At 40.8% G+C, this 27,477-nt stretch overlaps 1 protein-coding gene across 1 annotated transcript in view; it reads left to right on the top strand.

The window, feature by feature from the left end:
• The window catches only part of LOC142197741 (cytochrome P450 3A9-like), a 198,093-nt gene that overhangs the window by 160,435 nt on the left and 10,181 nt on the right, over positions 1 to 27,477 (top strand). The window contains 7 exon segments of the mRNA XM_075268259.1: positions 16,849 to 17,013; positions 17,599 to 17,692; positions 18,950 to 19,002; positions 21,839 to 21,938; positions 23,591 to 23,704; positions 24,613 to 24,701; positions 26,400 to 26,548. Of these exon segments, the coding sequence (XP_075124360.1) occupies positions 16,943 to 17,013; positions 17,599 to 17,692; positions 18,950 to 19,002; positions 21,839 to 21,938; positions 23,591 to 23,704; positions 24,613 to 24,701; positions 26,400 to 26,548 (670 nt within the window). The 5' untranslated portion in view covers positions 16,849 to 16,942.

Here is a 27,477-nt window from a genome sequence, read left to right as displayed (position 1 = left end):
GATTATATTGTAAATAATTATATAATTATTATCTATTATAAATTAAAATATTTTTGGAATGGAATCTTCAAGGGATTTTTGGGTTTAGCATGAAATAATTGGAAGCTGTTTGTACTGTACAATAACATTCAAACTGATACTCGCCCCCTATATCCTTGATTGCATGATCAGTCCCTTGATGCCAACTTGTCTCTGTTTATTTTGATGTAGAGTTGACCTGCTGTAATGATATGAAACCGCTGCAACCAATTCTTGTCTGCAACAGTCACGTGCTGTACATACGGACATCACTGATGGTCTCATCACTGAGCATCATTGTGAAAGAGGACCTTTCACCGACTCTACAAATTCAAGTTCTTAGCATCTGTTAACCCCTTAAGAAAACAACCTAAAAGTACCTTAAGATTACAGCCTCATTTTCATATCTGACGTGTTGCACTTTACAAGTCAATAACTATGCAACTTACTCAAGATTACTTAAAGAGGACCTTTCACCATATCCGGGCACAGGCAGTTCTATATACTGCCAGAAAGCTGACAGTGCGCTGAATTCAGCGCACTGTCTGCTTTCCCGATCTGTGCCCGGTGTGAAGAGTTTACGGCCCGGTACCGTAGCTCTTCTATGGTCAGAAGGGCGTTTCTGACCATTGGCCAGAGACGTCCTTCTGCCTCGCGGCGCCAATCGCGCTGTGCTGTGGAGCCGGGAGGAACGCCCCCCTCCCTCTGCTCACAGCGCTCGTCTATAGACGAGCATTATCAGGAGAGGGAGGGGGCGTTCCTCCCGGCTCCACAGCACAGCGCGATAGGCGCCGCGAGGCAGAAGGACGTCTCTGGCTAATGGTCAGAAACGCCCTTCTGACTGTAAAGCGCTACGGTACCGGGACCGATAGCGCTTTACACCGGGCACGGATCGGGAAAGCCGACAGTGCGCTGAATTCAGCGCACTGTCAGCTTTCTGGCAGTATATAGCACTGCCTGTGCCCAGATATGGTGAAAGGTCCTCTTTAAGATTGTTTTTTCGTGACACATTATACTTCATGTTAGTTGTAAACATTGATCAATATTTTTTGGCATTTATTTATAAAAGAATATCTGATGGAAATTTCAAAAAATTATCAATTTTCAAAATGTGAAATACTCTGTGTTTCAGATATATAGTCACACTAATCAAATCCTCACCTGTCTCCGGTGCTTCGGTGTCTTCCAGAGTTGTTCTACTGCTCCGCTGTCTTGTTTTTCCAGAAGTCCTCTACATACTGTGATGTCCCATGTTCCTTTCTTTAGGTCTTAGCGGTCTAAAGAAAGGACATGGGATGACACAGATAGTGACGTCTTGTGTCCATCGCTGAGGCCACTGAGAGAAAACAGTGGAGTAACATGACCGGACCATGCAGGGAGACCTCTGAGCATTTGGACAAGTGAACATGCTTCTTTTTTTTTTCACATTCTCTAGCCTACTACAATTAAAAAAAAATCTGGGCACAACATATTGTGAACTTAAATTACATATTCCAGGAAAAATTGCCATTTTAACCTTTGACCATCAGCTGTGCATTCATATCTGGAAAATAAATCAAAGGGATTCTATCATTCAGAAAACGTATTTTGAGCTAAGCATATGCCTGAATAGCCTTTAACCCCTTAGAGACACAGCCCAAAAGTGACTTAAGGACCAGGCCTCTTTTTTCAAATCTGACATGTGTCACTTTAAATGGCGATAACTTTGAGACGCTTTAACTTACACAAGTGATTCTGAGATTGTTTTTTCGTAACACATTGTACTTCATGTCAGTAGTAAATTTTCGTTGATATGTTTTGTCTTTAATTATGAAAAAATAGGAAATTTGGTGAAAATTTTGAAAAAAATGCAGTTTTCGAACTTTGAAATTGCAAGCCTTTGAAATAGAAAGTCATACTACCCGAATTTTTTCATAAATATAATTAACCATGTCTCTGATTTATGTAGCAATCAAATTTTAAGCACCCTTTCATTTTTTTCAGATATTATAAGGCTTACAAGTCAAGCAGTAATTTTCCAAATTTTCAAGAAAATTTCCAAAACACATTTTTCAAGGGACCAGTTCAGTTCTGAAGGGAACTTGAAAGGCCTCTCTAATAAAACCCCCCAAAAGTCACCCCATTCTAAAAACTGCACTCCTGAAAGAATCTAAAACAGCAGTTAGAAAGTTTCTTAACCCTTTCAGCATTTCACAACAATTAAAACAAAATGGAGGTCAAATTTACATTTTTCAATTTCTGTCACTAATATATTCATTTAGCCCTAGAATTTACACATTTACTAAGGTTTAAAGGAGAAACTGCACCCCACATTTTGTTACACAATTTCTCCCGAACACGACAATACCCCATATGTGCTGGTACCCTAATGTACGGGCATACGGTCGCTCTCAGAACGGATGGAGCACTAATTGGATTTTGTAGGCCAGATTTTGCTAGAATATTTTTCAGGCGCCATGCCCCGATTGCAAAGCCCCCAAGGTGCCAAAACAGTGGAAAACCCCAAAATGTCACCCCATTTTGGAAACTAGACCCCTCAAGGAATTTATCAAGGGGTATAGTGAGCACTTGGACCCTACAGGTGTTTCACAGATTTTTTTACCATTGAGATGTGAAAATGAAAAATTACTTTTTTTATAATAAAATGTCACTGTAGCCCCAAATTTTTCATCTTCACAAAGGGTTAAAGGAGAAACTGCACCCACATTTTGTTACACAATTTCTCCCGAACACGACAATACCCCATATGTGCTGGTACCCGAATGTACGGGCACACGGTCGCTCTCAGAACGGATAGAGCGCTAATTGGATTTTGTAGGCCAGATTTTACTAGAATACTTTTCAGGCACCATGTCCCTTTTGCAGAGCCCCCAATGTGTCAAAACAGTGGAAACCCCAAAAATGTCACCCCATTTTGGAAACTATACCCCTCAAGGAATTTACCAAGGGGTTTAGTGAGCCCTTTGACGATACAGGAGTGTAACAGAATTGGCCCAACAAAAGGAAAAGTGACATTTTTTGCTATAAAATGTAGCTTTAACCCCAAATTATGCATTTCCACAACGGGTTAAAAAAGAAAATGCACCCCACAAATTGTCAAGCACTTTGCCCCAACTACAGAAATGCCCCACATGTGGATGTAAAGTGATCTATGGGCACACTGTAAAGTCCAGAGCTGAAGGATCGCTATTGGGATTTTGGAGGGCAAATTTAGCTGAAATCTGTTTCAGGCACCATGTTGCATTTGGAGAGCCCCTGAAGTGCTAGAACAGTGGAAACCCCCCCCCCCCAAAACGACCCCATTTTGAAAACTAGACCCCTCAAGGAATTTATCAAGGGGTTTAGTGAGCACTTGGACCCTACAGGTGTTTCACAGATTTTTTTACCATTGAGATGTGAAAATGAAAAATTACTTTTTTTCCAATAAATCGTCCATTTAGCGCCATATTTTTAATTTTTGCAAGTAGTTAGAGAATTAAGAGCCCCCCATAATTTCCCCTGAACACGGCAATACCCCATATGGGATCATAATCTGCTGTATGGGTACATGTTGGGGCTCAGAATGGAAAGAGCGCTATTTGGATTTTGGAGGGCATATATTGCTGGAATAGTTTTGAGGTGCCATGTCGGATTTGCTGAGCCCCTAAAGTATCAATACAATAGAAACCCCTCAAAAGTGACCCCATTTTAGAAACTACACCCATCAAGGAATGTATCAAGTGGTATTATGATTTTGAGACTAAAAATGCTTCCCAAAATTTGAAATTTTTAAAGAAATATGCCATTTTGGTATCCAATGCATTGCACCCACTTTGTATTGTCAGAGACCTGCACTCCTAAAACTATTAAGTGGGCGATCCCGAGGGGCAAAAAAATTATATATGTGGGTATAAACTGCTGCTTGGGTGCACAGCAGGGCTCAGAAGGGAAGGAGCACTGCGCTTTATAGCTTTTGGGGTACAGATTTAGAGGGACTTTCTGGGTGCCATGTTGTTTTTGCAGAGCCCTGGAGGTGCCAGTAAACTGGAATTCCCCAAGAAGTGACCCCATTTTGTAGGGGAAATTTTAGAGTCTCTGCAAAAGTGCCATGGCATCCAAAAACCAAACCGTCTAAGTCTGTGCTCCAAAAACCAAATAACCTTCTTCCCTTCTGTGTCTGGCTGGGCCCTAATATCAGTTTATACCCACATATGACATTACGTACGTTATCCGGGGTACACCAGTGTCATACATGTGCCCTAATATCAGTTTATACTCACATATGACATTACCCCGGTTACACCAGTGTCATACATGTGGCATAAACTGCAGTTTGGGCACACAGCAGGGGGCAGAAGGGAAGGAGCGCGATGCGGCTTTTGGAGTACAGATTCAGATGTTTGGTATCTAGACGCCATGTCATGTTTGTAGAGCCTGTAAGGTACCAGAAAAGTGGATTCCCCAAAGGAGTGACCGCAGTTTGAAAACTGCACCCCTAAAAGAATTTATCAGGGGGTGTAGTGTAGTATTAGTATCCCGGACGTGACTGCACAGCGGATGGCAAAGAGGGAATATATAAGCGGTGCGGAGGACATTGCAGACACTAAATTCCCTACTGTACCCCCAGTAGCTCCTATGATTGGGGGAGTCACACTGGGGTCACTTTGGGGGTCACTTCTGGTATATTTTCCCTCATAAACTGTAAATATAGGGTGTCCCCTGATATTCGCTTGCACAGCTTATACATTCCCTGCCTGCCGCACCCAGTTGTGTTCTAATGATTTGGCGATTTTGCGTGATTTTGTCTTCACATTGGTAGAGGCTATATTTTCTTTATTTTTCTGCTGACGTGGCCATATAAGGGCTTGTTGTTTGCGGGATACGATGTATTTTGTAATGACACCATCTTGGGGTGCCTAAAACTTACTGATTACATTTTATTAACTCTTTTTTTGCTGGATTTAAAAGAGAAAAAATCAATTCTGGTATTGAGTTTTACCTTTTACATTTTTCGCCATGCAGCGTACAGTATAAGTAACATGTGACCTTTATTCTGCAGGTTGGTACGGTTACGGCGATACCTCATTTATGTTATTTTTTTATGCGATACTAAGTCTGCAGAACAAAAACACATTTGGGGACATAAATCAGTGATTTTTGCATCGCCATCTTCTGAGAGGCGTAACATTTTTATTTTTCGCTTGACAGTGTTGGTTGAGGGCTTATTTTTTGCGGGACAACCTGTGCATTTTATTGGTACTATTTTGGGGTGCATATGACTTTTTGATCACTTTTTATAGCACATTTTGTAAGGTGAGATGGCGAAAAATCACTACTTCCGGCGGGTTTTTTCCGTTATTTTTTACCGCCGTTCACTGTGTACATTAAATATTGTTTCAGTTTTGTTGTACAGGTTGTTACGGACGCGACAATACCAAATATGTATTGTTTTTATTAATTTTTTGTTTTTTTTACATAATTCATTTTTTATAGAAAAAAGGGATTTTTGGGACTTTATAACTTTATTAATTGTTTTCAAATACTTTTTTTTTTTTTTTTTACACTTTTTTTTTTACTTGTTCTTGTGTCTATGGGACACATGGATCAGTGAAGATTGCATCACTGATTCTCTACTCTAGACTGAGACACAGGCTGCAGTGACAGCCTGCACGTGTCTCACTCTAGACACAGGAAGTGAGCTGTGCGGACGGGACAGCTCACTTCCAGAAGACGCCGGGAGCACCAGGTAAGTAAGTGAGTGCTCAGGGCTGTCTGGGGTCACTAACCAGACCCCAGACTACGTACTACAGATACCGGCACCCCCCGATCTCGGTCCGGGGGGTGCCGGCGGGGGGGGGAGAGATCGCGGCACCCTTTGTTTGCGGTGGTCATGTTTGACCATCGCAATCAAAGGGTTAAAACCTCCGATCGGTAAAAGTACCGACCGGAGGTTATGGAAAAGGGTGATAGCTGTCAGTAACAGCTATCACTCAGTTCCGATTCCGCCCACTCAGCTAGTGAGCGGGCGGAATCACCATGACGTAATATTACTTCATGGTGCGCGAAGTACCTCGCGTCCATGACGTAATAGTACGTCAAAGGTCGCTAAGGGGTTAAAGAAGCAGTTCAGGTGCTGCCTCCCATTCTTCAAAAGGCCCCCTCCATTTTTAGTAAAAATGGATAAATACTATATGCTAATGAGGCTCACTGAGCAACTCTGGGCGTTCCCCAGGGCCAGCGAGCACCCCCCACGTCATACCTCTAAAACGCTCCTCCATTGCTTGCACTCCAAAAGAACTCCTCCTCCAAACATCCTGTACCACCTATATCTTCCGTTGTCTCTCTCCGGGCGGTTGAAATCCCACACATGCACAGTAATGCTCCGTTCTGAGTGGTTCTGAGCCTCATTAGCATATAGTATTTACCCATTTTTACTACAAACAGGGGGTTCTTTGGAAGATCTGGAGGCAGCACCTGAATTAAAAGATTTTTAAAGGCTATTCAGACATATGCTAAAAATTGTTTTCAAAGAGTTCACTGCTCCAAAAACCAAATATCACTATTTCCCTTCTGTGCCTGTGTTGTTTAAACACAGATTTGACGTTGTTAAGTATGTTATCCTGTGTACAATAGTGACAAGTGGGCATGACCTGCTGTTTGGGCACACTGCAGAGCGTAGATGTGAAGGAGCGCTATGTGACTTTTGAAGCACAGATTTAGAGCTAAGGTGTCAGTGAAGTGGAATCCTCTAGTAAGTGACCAAATTTTGAAAACTGCACCCCTCAAATCAGGGGTGAACCATGTGCTTCTGCCACCTGAGGTAGACGTCAGAAAGCCCCCCCTCCCCGAGGAGGGGGAGGAGCGGAGGGGGTAGGCCGAGCTTAAGGGGGCGAGGCCGAACTGAGGGGGCGGGGCCGAGTGGAGCGAGCGCCTTTAGCAGGCAGGGAGAGGACCTGCTCTCTGCCCGAGCGTGAGGGGCGGTCGCTGGAGCAGCGCTGCTCCAGTGGCCTCCCCAATCCACCACTCAGTGACGGTGACCCTAAGCCAGTCCAGGACAGCTTGTCCTGGACTGGCTTAGGTCAGCAAAAATGCCGCCCTCCCCGGGGCCTTGGCATAGCGGCGCCTGAAGCGGTCGCTTCAGGTCGCCTCATGGGAAGTGCGGCGCTGCCTCAAATAATTTATCAAAGGGCATAATGATCATCAGTTTTCCAAGATGTGAATGCACAGCAGATGGTGAAAATGAATATCTAAGCTGTGCAGACGCTCCTATGATTTGAGGAGTCATTTCTGGTTTCTTTTCCCTTGTAAGCTCTACATTTGTGGTGTACCCTAATATACACTCGCACAGCTTATACATTACCTTCCTGCCACAGCCAGTTGTGTTCTTATGATTTGGCAATTTTGGAGTTTTTTGTCTTCACATTCTGCTAGCTATACTTTTTCTTTTTCTAGTGATTTAGCCATATAAGGGATGAGATGCATTTTGTAATTACACCATTTTGGGGTGCCTTTAACTTATTGACTAAATTTTATTAACTCTTTCTTGGTGGATAAAAAACCCCCATCAATTCTGTAATGCCATTTACATTTTCTGGGTGGTTAATATGGGAGTTGATGGAGTAGAGTGTTAGCTGTAAGTTTTAGCTAACACCTGCTCCAGAGGCCAATCACTCAGACACTGAGGAGGTGGGACATGTCTGCTGTAATAGCACAGTGTGTTGTGTTAAGGCACTAACAACAGCGCCGTACATTGTGTTTCTCCAAAAATAAGACCTACCCTGAAAATAAGCACTAACATGATCTTTCAGTATTTTTGAAGTATGTCTGAAATATAAGCCCTATTCCGAAAATAAGCCCTAGCTAAATTTCATTAAAAAAAAAAAAAAAAAGAGTCTGAGCAGCTACACATGCAAAAATGTAAATAGAATACAGTAGAACTGATAAAGTAGAAACATTCATCAAGGAAAGTGGACACCCCTAAAAGAAAGCAGACACCCCCAAAAGAACAGAATAATTGACTTTAAGGGTCAGTTCACACGTGAACTGCCCGTGCGGGTTTTGACACGGAGAGAGAGCGGAAAAAAAAGCCCGGTGGTCTACATAGACCACCATTGTAAAGGGGCGGATTTTGAAGCGAAATCCGCTGTCAAAATCCGCCCCTTTGTTCACGTGTGAACTAGCCCTAAGTGAGATAGTTCTCCAATAAGGGTTGAGTACCGCTAGTGCTGGGCTCTCACACACTGATCGGGTAGTCCTGCTAGCATCACTCCGTTGTGGTTGGTTCCGGTCACCAGGGGCAGCCAACTGATACACTTGGCTGCAGTGGAACGCTCATGCAATGGCAAGGTACCTGACAGTGACATGCCTTTGACAGAAGTGACCTGGATCTGTGTGTAGAGCCCCTCCACCATTGGCACTTGCAGACTCTAATTGTTTTGGGTATTAGGCGGTCTTGTGAGTGGACTGTTAACACGGTATTACAGCGCGTCGTCAGGGTTAATAGACGCTGCTCCACTCAATTCCTTCTGTAGCCTCCACCGTTTTCAAGCAATCAATGCAGTTAGTTTTGTGTTCCTGAAGTGCTATTTAGAGTCTGTAATGTCTAAGGGGCAATGTCAGGCAGAGAATGTGATTCAGAGCTCCAGTCAGAGGCAACCAGGGTCAGAGATCAGAGTCAGACCCCTTGTCTGCCCCTGCCTGACCTTGCCTTGCGGACACAGAACAGAACCTAAATAGCATAGCACCAAAACTAACAGCATTGATTGCTGGGGATCAGTGGGGACAAAGAAAAAATTCCCATTGTGCCAGAATCAATGTAACAGCTGCTATTAAGTGATATAAAGAAGTGTAGAAAGGTCCTCTTTAAAGCTTTAGAGATTTATATGTTAGTAATAGTATAATAGTGAAATGGCTACCATTTTTAATCAATGAGGTAATTAATGTATGACTATGTTTGCATAAAACATGTAGTAATTAAGCAAATACAACTCTATTCACATGGCATTTGTAGGTTATGTTTGGCATATAACGCAGGAAAGCTACAGCCAGATATATCAAGCATATCCATAGGGTTCCATTCACCCAAACAGGGGCTAAACAGTGTCCTTATTTTGCATCGGATAGTTATACTGTTATGGAGCAGTTTATTTAACTGTGCTATTCCAAATAATGGTAAAGTAAAATACATAGACTGACTGGTATTTTTTTCTTGTTTCCTTATCAAAGAAGCCTCTTACTGACAAGTCTGTGTACACTGTATCCCCTATACAGTGGGATATGTAGCATTATATATAAAGGATAGTCACGATAAAAAGTTCCTCCCCATATACTCATCCTACCACTTATGATCCAATCCAGACTTAAAGGGGTATTCCCATGTACATAATTATTTTTAAATTTGTAGATAAAAGTTAAACATTTTTGCAAATATAAGTAATTAAACATTTTGCAGAGTTTTAAAGATTTTCTCTAAATATCTTGTGGTCACAGTCTGTTGTCTTGATCGGTTGCCAGTGGATATGACCATGACTGCAGGAACTTTCTAAGGTCAGAAAATCAGCCATAATGTCCTTATTGTGGTCGGGATATCTTCTGATACATGTAGTGTTCCTGCCTAGAAACCCAGCTACAATAAGAGAATCATAGCTGGGTTCCTGACAAGACCCAGAACATAGAAAGTTCCTGCATTACTGGTCGTAACCATTGACAACCGATCAAGAAAACAGACTGTCACCAGTAAAAAAAAGTTAGAGAAAATCTTTAAAACTTTGCAGAATTTTTAATTACTTATATTTGCAAAAATGTTTAACTTTTAATTATCTACATATATAGATATGATTATGTACATGGGAATACACCTTTAAGAAAGAACTGCACTGTGTGATCCTGGCCTAATGTGTTATTCCTCTTGGTCCACACTGCTTCTGTTGGTCATGTAGCTCACTGCCAAACATGCGATTGTACATTTTTAATATATCATTCTCTGCAATTTTTTTAAGTTTTGTGGTTCTGAATCATACATTTGAACTGTAGTTTATTGCTGTGTTTTCTTGTGATTTTTCCTTAAAAAGCATAGCTGTGTAATTTGATTCCATAACACTCAGAAGTTAGAAGTGAGAAATGACCATTTTAACCTTTGGTGTCATGCCCATCTGTTGGCATGTCAGTGTTTACATCTGTTACCTGATAGCTTCAGTTTACCTTTATGTACAAGATTCTATAAGTTTCGAGCTCTTAACTTTACACCTACTTTAGGGTTACATTGGAGGTCAATTGCTTTTGCAGAGTCTTCTTCAAAGTTAACTGCTTTAGCCTCAAAGTGTCACATCAAAGTATAAGGTTGAGAGTTGAATTTTTTCTCAACAATATAACATATTTACTGAATTACTGAATGTCACAATTGTCCCAGGCAATGGTCCACTGTATATATGTACTATATAGGAGTAATTGAAAGAAAATATTTCTTAAAGGGGTTTTCCCATCTCCCTGTTTCAGCAGCATTGGCTACAGTCTCTTTTTCTCACTTATTTTATTCCTTATGCACAGTCAAAGCCACCTCCACACCACCTTACTAAACACTATGAATTATCACAATACTTATTATGATTAATAGAAATCTAATATAAATGCTGATCAAATAATAAGCACATGCTTCTAGAAAAGGGCTCAGTGATATCTGTGTGTTTACATAGAGATATTAGTGCTTTATCAGCAAACTGCAACTAAATGAACAGCAGAACTGCACGTAGATAACAGTGATAGCTCATCCTCCACACAGAAAGCAATGAGTGATGTCATCTGTCCTGCTCACACAGATCCAGCACCATGGAAACAATGTGTAAATAACAGGAATAATAATTTCACATAACTGGCAAACAAAGCAGCAATGCTAAAGCAATATATTTAGAAAAACTCTTCTATTTACATAAGCTAGCAGTGTAGTTAGGATCCTTAGGAGATGTGAAAACCCCTTTAAGGACTGAATAAAAATGTATTATTATTCAATGTTTTGTTCAAGAAAATGTTATACCTATTAATAAGTGGAGTGTGATAGTTGATGGTTTGTGATCATGCACATAAAATTTGTTTATCTAGAGAACACAAAGCTTCAAGCTGTTAAAGGTATCTGAGCATCTAAATATGTATATGACTTTAATCTGTCCATGCATACTTTGCTTATATAAATAGAAAGTAAGGCCATATTCAAATGTTCATAGACATTTTTGCAGACGTAAAAACATGGACTGTTTACTATCTGTTTATGCTTTTTGACCATGGCTGAGCCATTTACCACATCAGTGAAATCAATAACCACTTGGTAAAGTGGTTTTCCAGCATCACTCTACGCATTCCAAGCTCTGGGTTGCCCTGGATGGATCTTTGAGCCAGCTCCCCCTTACTGTCCTTCCGTGGCTGGATAAGCGCTACTAGTCAGACAGTACAGCTCATAAACCAGCTGTCATCTGGCTACAATCTGGTTTTCAGAGTCTCAAGTGTGTAGGGAAATCAGAAGGATTAAAGCAGACAAGGCCGGAGGACCTGATTAGATAATCACAAGAGTTCTTAAAGTGTGTGGAGACCAGCTGTGTGGTGTTATTACACATATGTACAATATGAGCTTGAAGCCTGACGCCTGGGAGTGGTACCATAAATGTGGAAAACATCTTTTGTGGTACCAGTTCCAAAGACACCGCTTCCAACGGACCTTAATGGCTACAGACCTGTAGCATTGACATCCTGCTTGATGAGGGTTCTAAAGAGACTGATTCTGACACATCTCCGACCTCTAGTGAGCTCTACTATGGACCCTCTCCAGTTTGTCTATCAGCTGGGCACTTGGGTGGATGATGCCATCATCTATCTTCTTCACAAAGCTCTTTCTCTCTTAGAGAAACCAGGGAAGACTGTGAGAATAATGTTCTTTGATTTTTCCAGTGCTTCTAACACCATTCAGCTAGGGCTACTGAGGGACAAGCTGGACATTGTTGGAGTGGACCTCCACCTCTCCAACTGGATCTTAGACTACCTTACAAACTGACATCAGTATGTGAGAGCCCTGGCCTATGCGTCAGACACTGTGATCTGTAGTACAGGGGCACCACAGGGTACAGTTCTTGCAACTTTCCTCTTCACTCTGTACACTGCTAACTTTAGGTACAACTCATCTAGCTGCTACTTACAAAAGTACTCAGTTGACTCTGCAATAGTAGGCTCATCACTGACGGAGACGACAGGGAATATAGAGACTTAAACCAGGATTTTGTGAAATGCTACTAGTGGAACCACCTCAGGATTAATGCTGGGAAGACCAAAGGGGTGGTGGTGGACTTTAGTAAGCGGAGACTTGCTCCAAATCCGGTGGAGATCCAGGTGACAGGCATTGAGATAGTCAAGTCCTATAAGTACCTGGGTGTGCTCCTTAATAATAAGCTGGACTGCGCTGATCACCTGGATGCGCTGCACAGAAAGGGTCACAGCAGACTCTACCTGCTCAGGAGGCTGAGGGCCTTTGGAGTCCAAGGGGTACTTGTTAGAGTATATGATATAGTCACAAAATTAAATAGTGTAAAGCATTAAAAGAAGTATAAGATGCATACCAGAGGTTTACAAGTAAAGCTTTTTTTTGGTCTGATGCCACACATGTAAAGAGACCTTACACACTATTGTGTTACTGCACAAACAAAATAAAGACTGGAGTAGATGGTAACAAACAGACTCCAAAGTATGGCACAAATAGCAAATATCCAAATCCTAATTATCTACCTGTATATATGTATAGAACACATAGAGATATAATAACCATTATCATGCAATGAAAACAAAATACAATACCAGGGAATGGATGGGACCTCCACCAAGAGCCACAACACATGGTAACTATATTATATACTCTAATAGTATGCTATTAGGCAATGTTATATGTAGTGGTTTGCTCATACACACATGTATATTGGATACTCCCTTTGAACAATTTGGAGTATATTTTTACCTACCCCAGTCTTTACACAATGTGTAAGGTTCTTTTATATGTGTGGCATCATGCCTAAAAAACTTTATAATAGTATATTATTATGCAATGACATGTGTAGTGGTTTGGTGCATACACACATGCATATTGGAAACCTTGTATAAATTGTGCTATTTCTTTGTGAGGCTATTTACTGTTATATTTATTTATAAGTATGACACTATAGTGAATATTTGAATATCATTCAATTCTGTGAGTAATTATATATATTATATGATATTCTGTCATGCTGTGATCATAATATCTATGTATTGTCTCTAAAAAAATGCGATTTTTATCAGGGGCAATACGGTGGCTCAGTGGTTAGCACTGCAACCTTGCAGCACTGGAGTTCTGGGTTCAAATCCCGCTAGGAACAACATCTGCAAGGAATTTGTATGTTCTTCCCGTGTTTGCATGGATGTCCTCCAATTCTACAAAGACATACTGATAGGGAAAAAAAAAAATTACATTGTGATCCCTATATAGAGCTCTACGTTATAGACAAAAAAATGTGATTTTACCATTAGTTTTTAGTGCTCCTAGTTTGTTAATAAAATATTAATATTTTTCATTTATGTTTTTTGTATGATTTCTTTGGTATATTCATATAGGTTGGCTATGTATATTTATGGGATATACCCATTTTTTTCCCCTTTCTTTCATATTTTTCAGGTGGATCTTTGTAGATATTTTTTGTTATCGGACTACTCTTCCATGAACACCCAAATATTAGATGGAGTATAAGGAGTGCATAACTTATTTTTATTTAATAAACAGCCCAACTGGCACATGGGCCTACAAATTTATGAAGAGGCTGCGCCTTTCCAGCTCCACAACACCCACATTCTCAGAATGTATGACCAGGTCACTGATGTAGGCTTGAGGCGCATGTTTGTTACAAGAAAGGGCTTGCCAAGCTTGCACCTCAATATCATCTGACATTATTTTTTAAATTTAAATTACTTAGACCAGAAAATATATACACATTTGTTTAAAGTGCAAGTGAACTTTATTGTTCTTTTTTCTATATGTAAGAAGTCAAATGCCATTAATTATGCTTAAATATTTATCCAGTCAGAAATCTGTCATATATATGCGAAAAGGACACAATTCTGGTACACATCAACCCAAAAGGATCCACCCGGCAGCATTTGTGGCGTTGGGTCCCAGTCTTACCCCACATAGCACATCTAGATGCCATCATTTCAGGCGCTGTGCAGGAATGTCAAAGAACAATGTCTATGCATTAGGATAGGAGCTAGACATTGTCACCCACGTTTAAGAGCAAAGTTAAACGATAGCCCAGCTACCTGCATATTTAGCTCAAGCCTGCTTGAGGAAATAGAAAAATAATGATTTGCAATATAGTGAGCAATGATACATGTTGTGTTAACAGTCACATTGAGTCAATATAAATGTCTGCTGTAATGTTATTGTAAGGTACTTGGACTCTGGACATTGCTTCTTCAAACAAAGATAATCCAGTGTTTATGTCATCCAGCACATATACTGTATATCTCCTAGAGATACATTGCTGTTCATCTGGTATCTGCCAGACAGCTTTAAACAGGCAATAAACTGTATTCAATGTTAAAGCAGTAAAGGTTTTAGCATTATCAATATGCCTTTTTAAGTCATAGAGGAAATTGGAAAGGTTTATCAGGACATTGTTCAACAACTGAGAATAAGAAGGTTCTGTTTCTAGTGCTTTACCCATAAGAAAAGATCCTGAATGTTGTGAATGCTTTTCAACTTTATATACTTAAAAATACATATGCTAAAAGGAGTTCTGGTTAAATAATGCATTTGAGGCTCATTTTTTATTGAGAACAAAATATTTGGACATGTACAGTGGCTTGCAAAAGTATTCATTCTCCTTGAACTTTTTCAAAATTTGTCACCTTACAACCAGAAACGTATTTTATTGAGATTTTAAGTGATAGACAAACACAAAGTAGCAGATAATTGTGAAGTGCAAAAAAATCAAACAAAAATCTGAAAAGTGTGACGTGCAAAAGTATTCAGCCCCCTATATCAATACTTTGTAGAACCACCTTTCACTGTCATTACAGCTGCAAGCTTGGGATATGTTTTTATAACCTACTTGAAACTTCTCCACAACTCTCTGACCTGTCTGAATTGTTCCTAGGTCTTCATGATGCTGTTTGTTCACTAGTGTTCTCTAACTGAGGCCACTGAGGCCTTCACAGAAGAGGTGTATTTATACTGAGACTAAATTACACACAGAAAAACAAAAAGATATCCAGCAACTTGAAAAACTCCAAAAATATGTAAAACTTAAATTTTAATATGGTGTTTGTTTGTTTTTTTTGTGATATATGTCTTGGTGATGTTGTTTATTTTTCACTATTTTTTACTAAGATAAGTTTTGTATATGTTTGGAGTTTTTCAAGTTGCTGGATAGCTGTTTTTTGGTTTTCTCTGTTGCTGCCTAGATCGAGAGGTTTTTTTATTCCATGCATTTAAAGGCTCTTGTCTGGTCACCATTCACACTAGTTTATCACCAGGCTGTGAAAATGTGTTTGTTTTTCTGGTCATTCTGGTCTAAATTACACACAGTTGGACTCTATTAACTAATTAAGTGACTTCTAAAGGCAATGAATTGCATTGGACTTTATTTAGGGGTATCAGAGTACAGGGGGATGAATACTTATGCATGTCACAGTCTTCAGATAATTATTTGCTTAAAATTTTGAAAACCTTGATCATTTTCATTGCACTTTACAATTATCTACTACTTTGTGTTGGTCTATCACTTAAAACCTTGATGAAATACATTGAAGTTTGTTATTGTAAGGTAACAAAATGTGAAAAAGTTCAAGGGGTATGAATACTTTTGCAAGCTACTGTATAATTCAGCATGCCTGATACTACTTTCTCTCATGGGAATATTGTAGGTTGCAGAAATTTGAGAATTTGCCTGCTGATTATGTGTAGGGAAACTGTTAAGCAACTGTTGACAAATATTCTGCATGAAATACCATGGATCATAAACATAAATCAATAGGAGAGAAGTACAAGCCAATGTATGGTGGATGCCTCACAATGGGACCTGTAACCCTGAATAAAGTCAGACAGAATTAATGCTGATGTACAGTAAATGAGGGACTGAATATTAATTCTAGTGTAGTTTTCACAGGGTAAAAATGAAAGACTAATAATAATATAATAATAAATTTTATTTATATAGCACCAACAGAATACATCTACACTGGATATTTTATGCTGTTCGATATAGGAGTTCACCTCCATAGCAACACTGACATAGCTTAAAGAGGACCTTTCACCACTTTTGGGCACATGCAGTGTTATATACTGCCAGAAAGCCGACAGTGCGCTGAATTCAGCGCACAGTCGGCTTTCCCGATCTGTGCCCGGTGTACAGAGCTTACGGTGCCGGTACCGTAGTGCTCTATGGTCAGAAGGGCGTTTCTGACCATTAGCCAGAGACGTCCTTCTGCCTTGCGGCGCCAATCGCGCTGTACTGTGGAGCGGGGAGGAACGCCCCCTCCCTCTCCTGATAATACTCGTCTATGGACGAGCTGTGTGAGCAGAGGGAGGGGGCGTTCCTCCCGGCTCTCACAGCACAGCGCGATTGGCGCCGCGAGGCAGAAGGACGTCTCTGGCTAATGGTCAGAAACGCCCTTCTGACCATAGAGCACTACGGTACCGGCACCGTAAGCTCTGTACACCGGGCACAGATCGGGAAAGCCGACAGTGCGCTGAATTCAGCGCACTGTCGGCTTTCTGGCAGTATATAACACTGCATGTGCCCAAAAGTGGTGAAAGGTCCTCTTTAAAGAGACGGAAGTAGAACAAAGAGGAGTAAACTACAGCTATATATTGTGGCTGGACTTACTGAAGAAGGAGCAAAGTGACATTCAGATTGTTAGAAGGAACACGTCAGGGAGGATCATGAGCTTTATACCAAGTCTCTCCTCTGGCACTTGGATACTGCTGGCTATCCTGTTACTTTTGTTTATTCTGTGAGTAAAAAAATACATGAAACTGTATATTGTATATTTTACTGTCACTATATCTGCTAATGTTTACTTACTACATTCTGTATGAGAGAAAAGTGGCTAATGGGTTAAAAAGCCTCCCATTGATTTCAATGTGTAGCGCACGTGAGCCGGCACACATTGAAATGAATGGCAACTGTTTTGAGCGCTCACACTCTGACACGTGTATACGTGTCTGAATGCACGGCACGTTACTCCGTGGGAACGGAGCCTTAGAGTAATCTGTGGTCTCCTTGGCTTATGGGCCAGACGGAAGCAATTTCAATACTGATATCAGTGCTTATGGGCCCCCTTAAGGCTCCTGCACCTCGGTGCGTCTACACCCTCTGCACCCTCTCAAGTTACACCCCTGTCTATTGTGCTCAATGCTTTTGGAGAGAATATCTGCCTAATGCAGCATCCAATGAAGCATAACACACATTTTTTTTCATCTGAATCAGACAGAATACACTCTTGTACATGAGGCTGAAAGAAAATAAACAAGAAAAAACAAGTTAGAACAATTTCTCTTAAATGTAATGTGAATTCCAATGTTCTTCTTTTCTTCAGTTATGGAATATTTCCTTATGGAATATTAAAAAAGTTGGGGATTCCTGGACCCACACCAATGCCATTTATTGGAACATTTCTGGAGTACAGAAAAGTAAGCACATGATATCAAAGTTCCACTGTGTGGGCTGGGTCTAAATGTAAAGTGACTAAAGCTATTTACTTAGAACTTGTAGACTGGTTAATATAAGAATTATTTTCCTAACTTTACAGAATAAAGTAAAGTTCATGTGTACACTAAAGATAGGTTCACAGCAGATTCATTTCTGCAACAGAACATCAGTTCCATATATTGTTGTTTCTGTAGTATGCATGGATTTCTGCAAAGCTCTTTTAGGCTTACCCCTCGTTCACATCTGCGTTGGGGAGTCCGCATGGGGACCCCCCCAAACAGAATACCAAAGGCATTGCCAAGCAGTGTGCAGTGGCAGTGAAAGCACACGGACCCTCATAGACTATAATGGGGGTCCGTGTGCTCTCCGTGCGGTGTCCGCACGGAACATGTGTACAGAAAAGTATTTTGTGATCTACTTTCATTTCCTCATGATTCGTGCAGGCAGCACACGGAAAACACATGGACCCCATTATAGTCTAAAGGGTCCGCGTGCTTTCACTGCACACCGCTTGCCAGTGCGTTCATTAGTCCGTTCGGGGGTCCCCATGCGGACTCCCCGAATGGATTACCAAATGCAGATGTGAATGACGGGTTAGTTCACACCTGCGTCTGGTCTCCACCTGGGGACTCCATTCCCAATTTTGCTTTAAAAATGTGGAGAGAAAAGTCCTACAAGCAGCACTTTTTCTCCACATTTCCTGCCCTTTTTGGGTGGAAACCAGGTGGTCCCCGTTATACTGTATGGGGTCCCCCGGTTTCCAAAGATAACTGCTTTTTTCAGCAGATTAGGTTTCCATTTGGTTTTAGGTTTTCAAGTGGACCTCCTGAACAGAAACCCGAATGCAGATATGAACCTAGCACTAGATGTTGCAAAAAGTTTTGCCACAAATCAATCATGTAATGTGCATCAGCTAAACTGCGTATTTTGTAGAACAGGCGCACAGTGGGCACACAGCAGTAGTTTTTCTTTACATCTTTTTAAAAATCATTTCTATTTACATGTACAGGTTAGATGACAACCTCAAGGTTTTTGTATTGTATGTTTTATAAATTATTTAAGTGGAAAAAAGCTAAACTAAAACCCTGTGCGCAGTATTTCTTTATGATCTGTAAAGACTGCACGAGTACTATTTCAGGTTGATTTTAACATCATATAGTTAAAAGTAGTTCTAATCCATGTTAATAGTGTGTAAATGTGGCCCAATGCAGAACAGTGATAATTTGAGTTTTTTTCAGGGTGTGATTCAATTTGATATGGAATGCTTCAAGAAATATGGAAAATTGTGGGGGTAAGTTGAAATACACAAAGTAAATGTTTTTGCATCAAGTTTTCAGTTTCCTATAATTGATAGCTCATAAAAAGCGTCATATTATGGCTCTAAGTTGACCAATAGCAGTTTTTGAGAACTTACTGTTAACCCTTTATGAATCCAATTTCATACTATATTATGGAGGAGTCTCTTCCTGGGGATGTAAGTCCGGGCCAGCAGGTAACGAGGATCCGCGACTAGGAGACAGACACACACTAGCTGATATATAACAAAGTTTACTTAAGGGAAATGGGAATGAAATAACAAGGGAAACAAATAAGTTACATATAACAATATGAGAATAACACACGATATAAACTGTCCCTATCTGTCCCTGAGATAATTGTACGGTACTGGTTTATACAGTCTCTTAGCTCTCTGCGGTGGTCCCTCGGTGCAGGCCTGGGTCCAGGAACTCAGCAGACTCTGTCTTGCTTCTGTCTTGGGTGAAGGTCTGAACACAGTCTAAGGCACACTCACACGCACAGCAATCTGGTATCATGGTAAAGCAACTCCAGGAAACAGTCTATGCACACTTTTGGTTAAGCTTCAGCCATACATAGAAAGTCTCTCACCCTTTAGTCTCTAGAAGAATCTCAGCAATACTACCGCTTTCTCCTGTCAGTCTCTGCAGTGCTTCAGGCCTTCTACTGTGCCCCAAATCAGCAATGGCCCCTAACAGATACTCACAGCACAGAATCTGGGCCCAAACTCCCTGCTCTGAGCTTCCTGCTCCACGTCACTTCCTTTGGACTGCACCATTCAGCAGGCAGAACCAGGGAGATTATTGTCTCTCACATCAGTACAGTCCCAGGCTATAATTCTTCACACCAGTAAGTGGCAGCAGAACAACGCTGTTAAGACAATGGGGCTACTGACTGCTACAGGAATACGAGGGGATAATATCTCCATAATACAGTGAAAGAAGAGTGCTTACAGCGGTGTATTACTCAATGTACCTCTCCAAAAGCTCTCTACACATAGTTCTATGCCTCTATGAACATTGTGACAAGCAAAAGAACATAAATTTTTTGCAGATATTACTCTGAAAAAAGAGATGTATAACTGTATATGAACACAGCTATTATGTCTATTAGGCTAAGGCCCCACGGGCCGTAATCGCAGCGCTAAAGCCTACGGAAAGAACCGGGCGTGAACGCATTGCGGTTCTTTACGCAGCACTTTGAAGAGAAAGTTCACAGAGTTTTCCTCTGCGGACTTTCTCTTAACATTATATCTATGGGAAAGCTGACGGTGTTTCCGTAGATATAATTGACATGCTGCGATTTGCAAAGCCGCAACGGCTTTGCAAATTGCAGCGTGTCCGCGCTGCGATCTTTTCCGCAAAGTGGGGATGGGATTTGCATGAATCCCATCCACTTTTCCTGCACTGTACAACACCGCGATTTTTCCCGCAGCAGAGTAAATCGCAGCGTTTACGTCTCGTGGGGCAACGGTCTTATACTGGCTTTCAGTCGCAGCTATGTGTCCACTTAGGGGGCATTCACACGGAGTAACGCCAGGCGTGTATCACAGCCGTACACGCCAGCGTTACGGCAGACTGCCGAACACTTCCCATTCACTTCAATGGGAGCGCTCGTAAACGCCGCTGTTACGAGTGCTCCCATTGAAGTGAATGGGAAGTGTTTGGCAGTCTGCCGTAACGCCGGCGTGTACGGCTGTGATACACGCCTGGCGTTACTCCATGTGAATGCCCCCTTACCCAAACATTGTGCCACTTCCAAGGGCTTTATCTAAGTAGTCTCTCTGGTCTTTACCCAGGTGTTTAACTAGCGAAGACTGCCCCACCCCCCACAGCATAGCGCCCACATGGCATAACGCCCCATTTACACACATTATAATATCCCATTGCAGCCCCTCCACACAGTATAATGCACACAGTATGATGTCACATAGAAGCACCTGTAAAAAATAAAAAAAACACTGCAAAATTTTCAGTTCCTCTGATTTTTCTCTTCATTGGTATATTTTTGAGTAAAATGTACATTGTTCTTTTATATATAAACTACTGAAAACTTGTCTCTGAAATTCAAAGCAAAAAATGTTGTATTTATTTGCAGCAAATGAGAAATCTTCAAAATAATAAAGAAGCAGCATTGTCAAACCTCAAATATTGCAAACAAAACAAATTCATATTAATTTAGAAACAACAATACTATTGTTTTAACTCAGGAAGAATTCAGAAATCAATATTCAATGGAATAATCATGCTTTTTAATCGCAGCTTTCATGCATCTTGGCATGCTTTCCACCAGTCTTTCCCATTGCTTTTGGGTAACCTTATGCCACTCCTGGTACAAAAATGTATGCAGTTCTTCTTTGAATGCACACACTATTATTGCTCCATAGTGGCCCTTGCACACACTATTATTTCAGCCTCCACAGAAGAGGAAGCACAGGCGGCTGTGGGCAGAAACCAGGATCGGTATGTAAATAGGGCCCGTTACCGTCTGGAGTTACTCCAGCCGGTAACGGCCTATTTAAAAAATAATAAAAAATGCAGCGATAGCAACTGTCGCCAGACCCCTCTTGGGCCCTGTGGCAGCTGTTTCTCCCCGCTATAGCACAGTGTTCATTAGGAGTAATTAATAGGTGACGATCGGAGGAGCAATGCCTACACAAGTACAATGCCCTGATGGTGGTACTTTATAACTTTTATTGTTAATAGTAATAATTAATATCTATTACTAATTTTGGGTACTATTTCCTCCCTCTATGATTAATTGGCCTTACAGTTCACAGTACTAAAGATCATTTTTGTTTGTTCCTTAAATCTAACTTACTTGTCTTGCAGACTGTATGAAGGTAGACAACCAGTGATTGCAACTTTAGATCCAGTTATTATTAAAACAGTTTTGGTGAAAGAGTGCTACACTAACTTCACAAACAGACGGGTAAGGTAATGATGGAAATTAATGTTTTTGCCGCAAAGTAGTTCACATGTACAGTGTTATTGTACAGTTATGTTAGATTCAAACTAGCATTCATATATCCGTTGTTTGAGTCCACGTGGGGACCTGTGCAACAAAGCGACTGTCCTCTATAAAACAGCCACCCTCAGACCCCATAGAAACTGGCAGAGAGAAAAGTCCTCTTTCGATTATAGGTGGAATCTCTGGTGGAGTCTACTATGGAGACTCTAATGCAGATGTGAACCTAGCTTTAGCTAGTATACGCTAATTTGCATCAACACTAAAAGGACTAACATTTTTGGAGTGGCTGAACATATTTGGATAAACAAAACACCAAAATACTAAAGGTGAAAGTGCCTATCAAATTAATTATGCTAGTGGTACTTCTTGAGGCTAAGGCCCCATGTAATGAAAAGCAGGTAAAAAACGCTGCTGAAAAAAATGCAGAGGAAATGCATTGCGTTGTTGCTGAGTTTATCCTCTGCAGATTTTCTTACCTTATTAAACCTATAGGGAACATGTAAGCGTTTCTGCAACAATAATTGACATTGTGTTATTTTCAAAAATGTGGGCATTTTTGAAAATGCAGCTTTTTTTTATTTCTTCTATGTGTAGATGGGATTAGCCAGAACCTTATTCACTTTGCAGGTACTGTGAATAAGCTCTAAAGCGCTGCATGAACAACTGCAGTATGAACGCATCGTGGTTCTTCCCGCAGCGCTTTGAACAGAAAGTTCACAGAGTTTTCCTGTGAATCCCATGAATCCCATCCACTTTGCAAGTACTCTAAAACGCCGTGATATTTTCTTTAGCGTTTCTGCTGCGGGGCAAATCGCGGCATTTCCAGCCTGTGGGGCCTCAGATGGTAAAAATTCTGAAAGTCAGCAGCTCACAACAGGAGAAGCATTCTGAATAACAATGCATATTTTGTTTATAGAGATGGAAAGCAGGGGAACATACGGATGAAGCTGTATCCCCAATAAAGATATTTTATTAACTGTTTATTGAAATGTGACATTCTGATAAAGTATACAGAATGTCCTCATTTTAGTTGGTGAAGCATAGGCAGAAAATAACATTTATTGATGCCACTCACTATAGAAAAGATTTTGCACAATCGCTTTTGGAGTACACCTAGATATCCAAATTGTAACAATTATTGTTTCTGTAATCTGTTAAATCCTGGATAAGTCACATTCAGACCTGGCAAAATTGCCGCAGATTTGTGGTGCAGTAACTTACAGTACATTACATCTAAAAGGGGAAAATTCTCTATTAAAACATGAGCATGCTGCAAGTCTTCTGCGGCATGCTCGTTATTTTACAGAAAAGCCATATATTTCACCCTTTCAATGCATAGAGTGAATTTTGCAATAAATATCGAGGACTTTCATAACCGACATGGATCGGGTAAGTGTAACTTTATGGGTAGTGCTGGTCTCCTCTGTTCCAGGGAGAACATTGATGTAAGCTTTTGCCTAAAGGTTTATTATGAAACTATCAATTTGACTGTAACATAATTTATAAATGGTACAAGGAATTTGTCTTTCCTTTATTAGAGCCACTGCTGGGTTATGCAAATATATACACCGTGTGAACAAGGCCTAACATGCCGCTATGTTTATGAATTATAGAATTTGGGTCCCAAAGGTCCCATGGACTCTGCTATCACAATTGCTGCGGATGAGAAATGGAAGAGGATTCGCACAGTTCTCTCACCTATATTTACCAGTGGGAAACTCAAAGAGGTATTTATTGATTTGTCCAGAAATGATGTGGTTTTCATTTCCACATTAAAAGGGTTTTCCCATGTCAGCCTTTCAGCCAGGCTGCGTGCAGTGTCTGCTTCTCACTTCCAGTATTTCTCTCCCCCCTCCTCCCTCTTGCTGAATGGACACAGAAGCTTCTGCAGTTCAGATATTATGTAGATTCTTATACAGAGCAAACAAAGTATTATCTGTGTGTTTACATGGAGAGATAACTGACTTGGATTTATCAGATAACTCAAATATCTGAATGGATTGCCCTGCCAGCAAGAGCAGTGAGTGAGTGACCTCACTTGTCTTATAGGTCTGTGGTTATGGTAACACAGTGTAAACAATGGGAGGGGGCGGATACATTCACATAAAAGGCAAACAAAACAGAATTTCTAAAGCATTATATTTAGAAAATGGCTTCAATTTACATAAGCTACCAGTATAGATAGGATCATTGAGATGGGACAACCCCTTTAAGGCCTCATTCACATTGGCAGTTTTACAGCTTCTTGTAAACTCCAAGCCTAGAATCACACGACTGTGGAAAAAAAACAGCTGTGAAAAATATACATGGTTTCGTAGCCATTTTGCAGTTGAGACCCATTTTCATACATTTCAGTGTATTGAAGGAGCCATCAAACAGTTGGTCATTGAATAGCCACCATTCACATACAATGAATTTAAAGCAGCCGTGTGACAGATGTTTACAAAATGATGATTTTTACGTAAATGTAACCTAAGTTGTAGAAAACTGTAATAGAGAATCGTAAACTGCTATTGGGGTCTTATTGTACACCTACAAGTTAATACAAAGGCAAACAGGGACATACAACCCAGACTCTGGCGAACATATGGCCTAAGAGTAAGGTTTTAGATCAATAACTAACTTCTATTTTCAGATGTTTCAGATCATGACCCACTATTCAAATACACTTGTGCAGAATATCCAGAATAATGTTGACAAAGATGAGCCTTGTGCCATGAAAGAGTGAGTCTGTTCTCAAAAATTGTATTGAAATTTGTGATTATAAAAAACGAACTTCTATACAGTACCATGCACACAACTGCCAGGCGATCCTTGCGAGGCAAATCTCGCAGGGTTCACCCAACAAATACTCTTGATGCAGGCCTTACTTACCGATCCCCGCCTCTGCTTTCGGCTTCCCATTCTGCCCTCTAGGGGCTTGTCCATCCCATTTCATGTTGCTGGCTACAGGGACCCCTGGAATGCAGAAGGGGAAGCAAGAAAGGTGATCAGCAAGTAAATAGGGCCCTTTACCTGCTGGGTTTACTCCAGTAAACAATGACCTAAAAAAAAAAAAAAAAAAAAGCAGCAGGGCCCACCAGACCCCCATGCACCCCACTCAGCACTGAAACTGCTTGAATGAGCTACATCACTGTTCCCTTGTTGCATGCACAGTGATTGAAAGAAGCCAGGGACACACAACCCAGCCTCAGTGCTCAGCTTGAAGGGATTGTCCAGAAAAAAAAAAATACTCACCTGTTCCTATCACTATCACCAAAGCCTGTTCAGTCACTCACCTTGCCTCGTTCCTCAGAAGCCCTGCACCCCATATACTGGTCCTTCTCCGGCAACCACTAAGGCTGTTATATGGCCTCAGTGGTCACTTGGACGCAGGGCTTCCAGAGACTGAGGCATGTTGCCTGACTGCTCAGCTGTGGTGGCAGGTCTTTCAATCACTGTGCATGCGATAAGGGCTCAGTGATGTATTTCATTCAGGCAGTTTCAGTGCCGAGCAGTGGTACAGTGATAGTCAAGTCCCTGGAAGTACTGGGGGCGCCATTTCAATTTTCACCTCAAGCATCAGAAAAGCCAGAATTGGCCATGACTAGCAGTGGCTAGTACTGAGTAAAAAAAATATCTGCAATTTGCACATTATTTCAGCTTTCATTAGGCTACATTCTCATTACTGTTATAGGAGTCCATTGCTATCATCCATCATAGGATGACAGCAATGGACATAAACTTTAGTAGGGTTACAGACAACATGACAACATGTTAACAACATGATAGACGCTGTCTTCCGTCATGTTCATTTATTTTTGTAACAGAAGAAAAGTAAAACATAATGGAAGAAATCTTCTGTCATATTTTTTTTTTACATTGGGATGAATGCAGACAGACGCATGACAGAGGATCTGAATCTGTCACATAGTGTCTGATGGATAATAACAATGGACATTGGCTAATGATAGTGTGAACCAATCCTTATAGTGTTGTGTAGTACAGTTTAATCGAAGCATAACTTCCTAACGTACTTTATTTATATAATAACTTCATTGATACTTTGCTGTTAGAGATGAGTGAACACTATTATTATTATTATTATTATTATTATTATTTATATAGCACCATTAATTCCATGGTGCTTTACATCTGGGGGTTACATACAATACACAGAATATACAGGTAGATATAATACTAACAGTGACTGACTGGCACGGTGGGGTAGAGGGCCCTGCCCGCGAGGGCTTACAATCCGGCTTACAGCCGTTTCGAATAGCATGCTCCCATAGAAATGAATGGACGTAGCCGGCACACGGGGGGTAAGCGGTCGGCTGCTGACAAAGTCTGCGTGCCGGTCGCTTCCATTCATTTCTATGGGAGCGTGCTGTTTGAAACGGCTGTTTCGCTCATCTCTATTTGCTATGTGTTCTGTTTTAGCTTGCTAGGAGCATACAGTATGGATGTTGTAACCAGTAGCTCATTTGGTGTGAACATCGACTCCTTGAACAATCCTAATGATCCTTTTGTTACCCAAACCAAGAAACTGCTGAAACTTGGATTATTCAGCCCTGTTCTCATATTTGTGGGTAAGGTTTTCTACTGAGCGTTTCATTTTTAGTCTCTAGTTTTTGGAACAAACTGCAAGAAAATACATGTCTATGTCTGTTTATTTCATGCTCCATATATATGCAGACACGGAGTAATAACATCTTAGATATCATACTCTTAATTATGTTAAGCAGGTCTTCTGTCAGGAATTTTGGAGCTCCATACAAGCAAATTTTATGCTTTACCCGTATTTATATGACCATTTCCTGTTATGCATATGGCAGATATATGAATGGGGACTGAGGGAAATCTGGGACAAGCTGGCTATGTGACTAGGTGGGTGGCAGAACTCATTGTGGATGGAATCGTCAGAGTACTTAGACCAGTGTTTCCTAAATGTTTTATACTCTGGGCACCACTGGAAAAGAAAAATTCTCTCGGGTAACCCTACTAAATCTACTCCTATCCCTATGTGTCCAGTTGTACATAAATATGCAGCCTTTAGAAATTGTTTTTAGATATATCTGAAGAAGAAGCCGAGAGCTTCGAAACATTATATTCTGTCATCATTATGAGTTAGCCATTAAAAAAGGTATCACCTACTGAAGACTTGCAAGTTTTTAGTTTTTTTATACTAAATAACAGCAATATTGGTCTGCAGGGCTGACTGCCACTTTGTCTCCCATCACTTACTTACCTTTGATCTTCACAAGTGTCCGCACAGGCTGACAGCTCCCTCCACCTCCTCCTCTTGGAGCCTTGTACTGCAGGGGATGATCGATTACATTGTGCAGAGGCAGAACAGTGTATTCAGTCCCTGACTTGGCTCTAACTATATGCTGTGTCTTGTGTGTGCATGTGTATATGTCTTCTGTGTATGTGTACATGTTCTGTCTTTTGCGTGTGTGTTTAGGTATATATACATACATACACACACCCAGTTCCACGTCTCAAAGAACCTGTTCGT

Source organism: Leptodactylus fuscus, chromosome 3 (genome assembly GCF_031893055.1).
Source record: "Leptodactylus fuscus isolate aLepFus1 chromosome 3, aLepFus1.hap2, whole genome shotgun sequence".
NCBI classification, from domain to species: Eukaryota; Metazoa; Chordata; class Amphibia; order Anura; family Leptodactylidae; genus Leptodactylus; species Leptodactylus fuscus.
The sequence above is the reverse complement of the archived record's forward strand: the minus strand, read 5'-3'. Positions and strand labels throughout refer to the sequence as shown.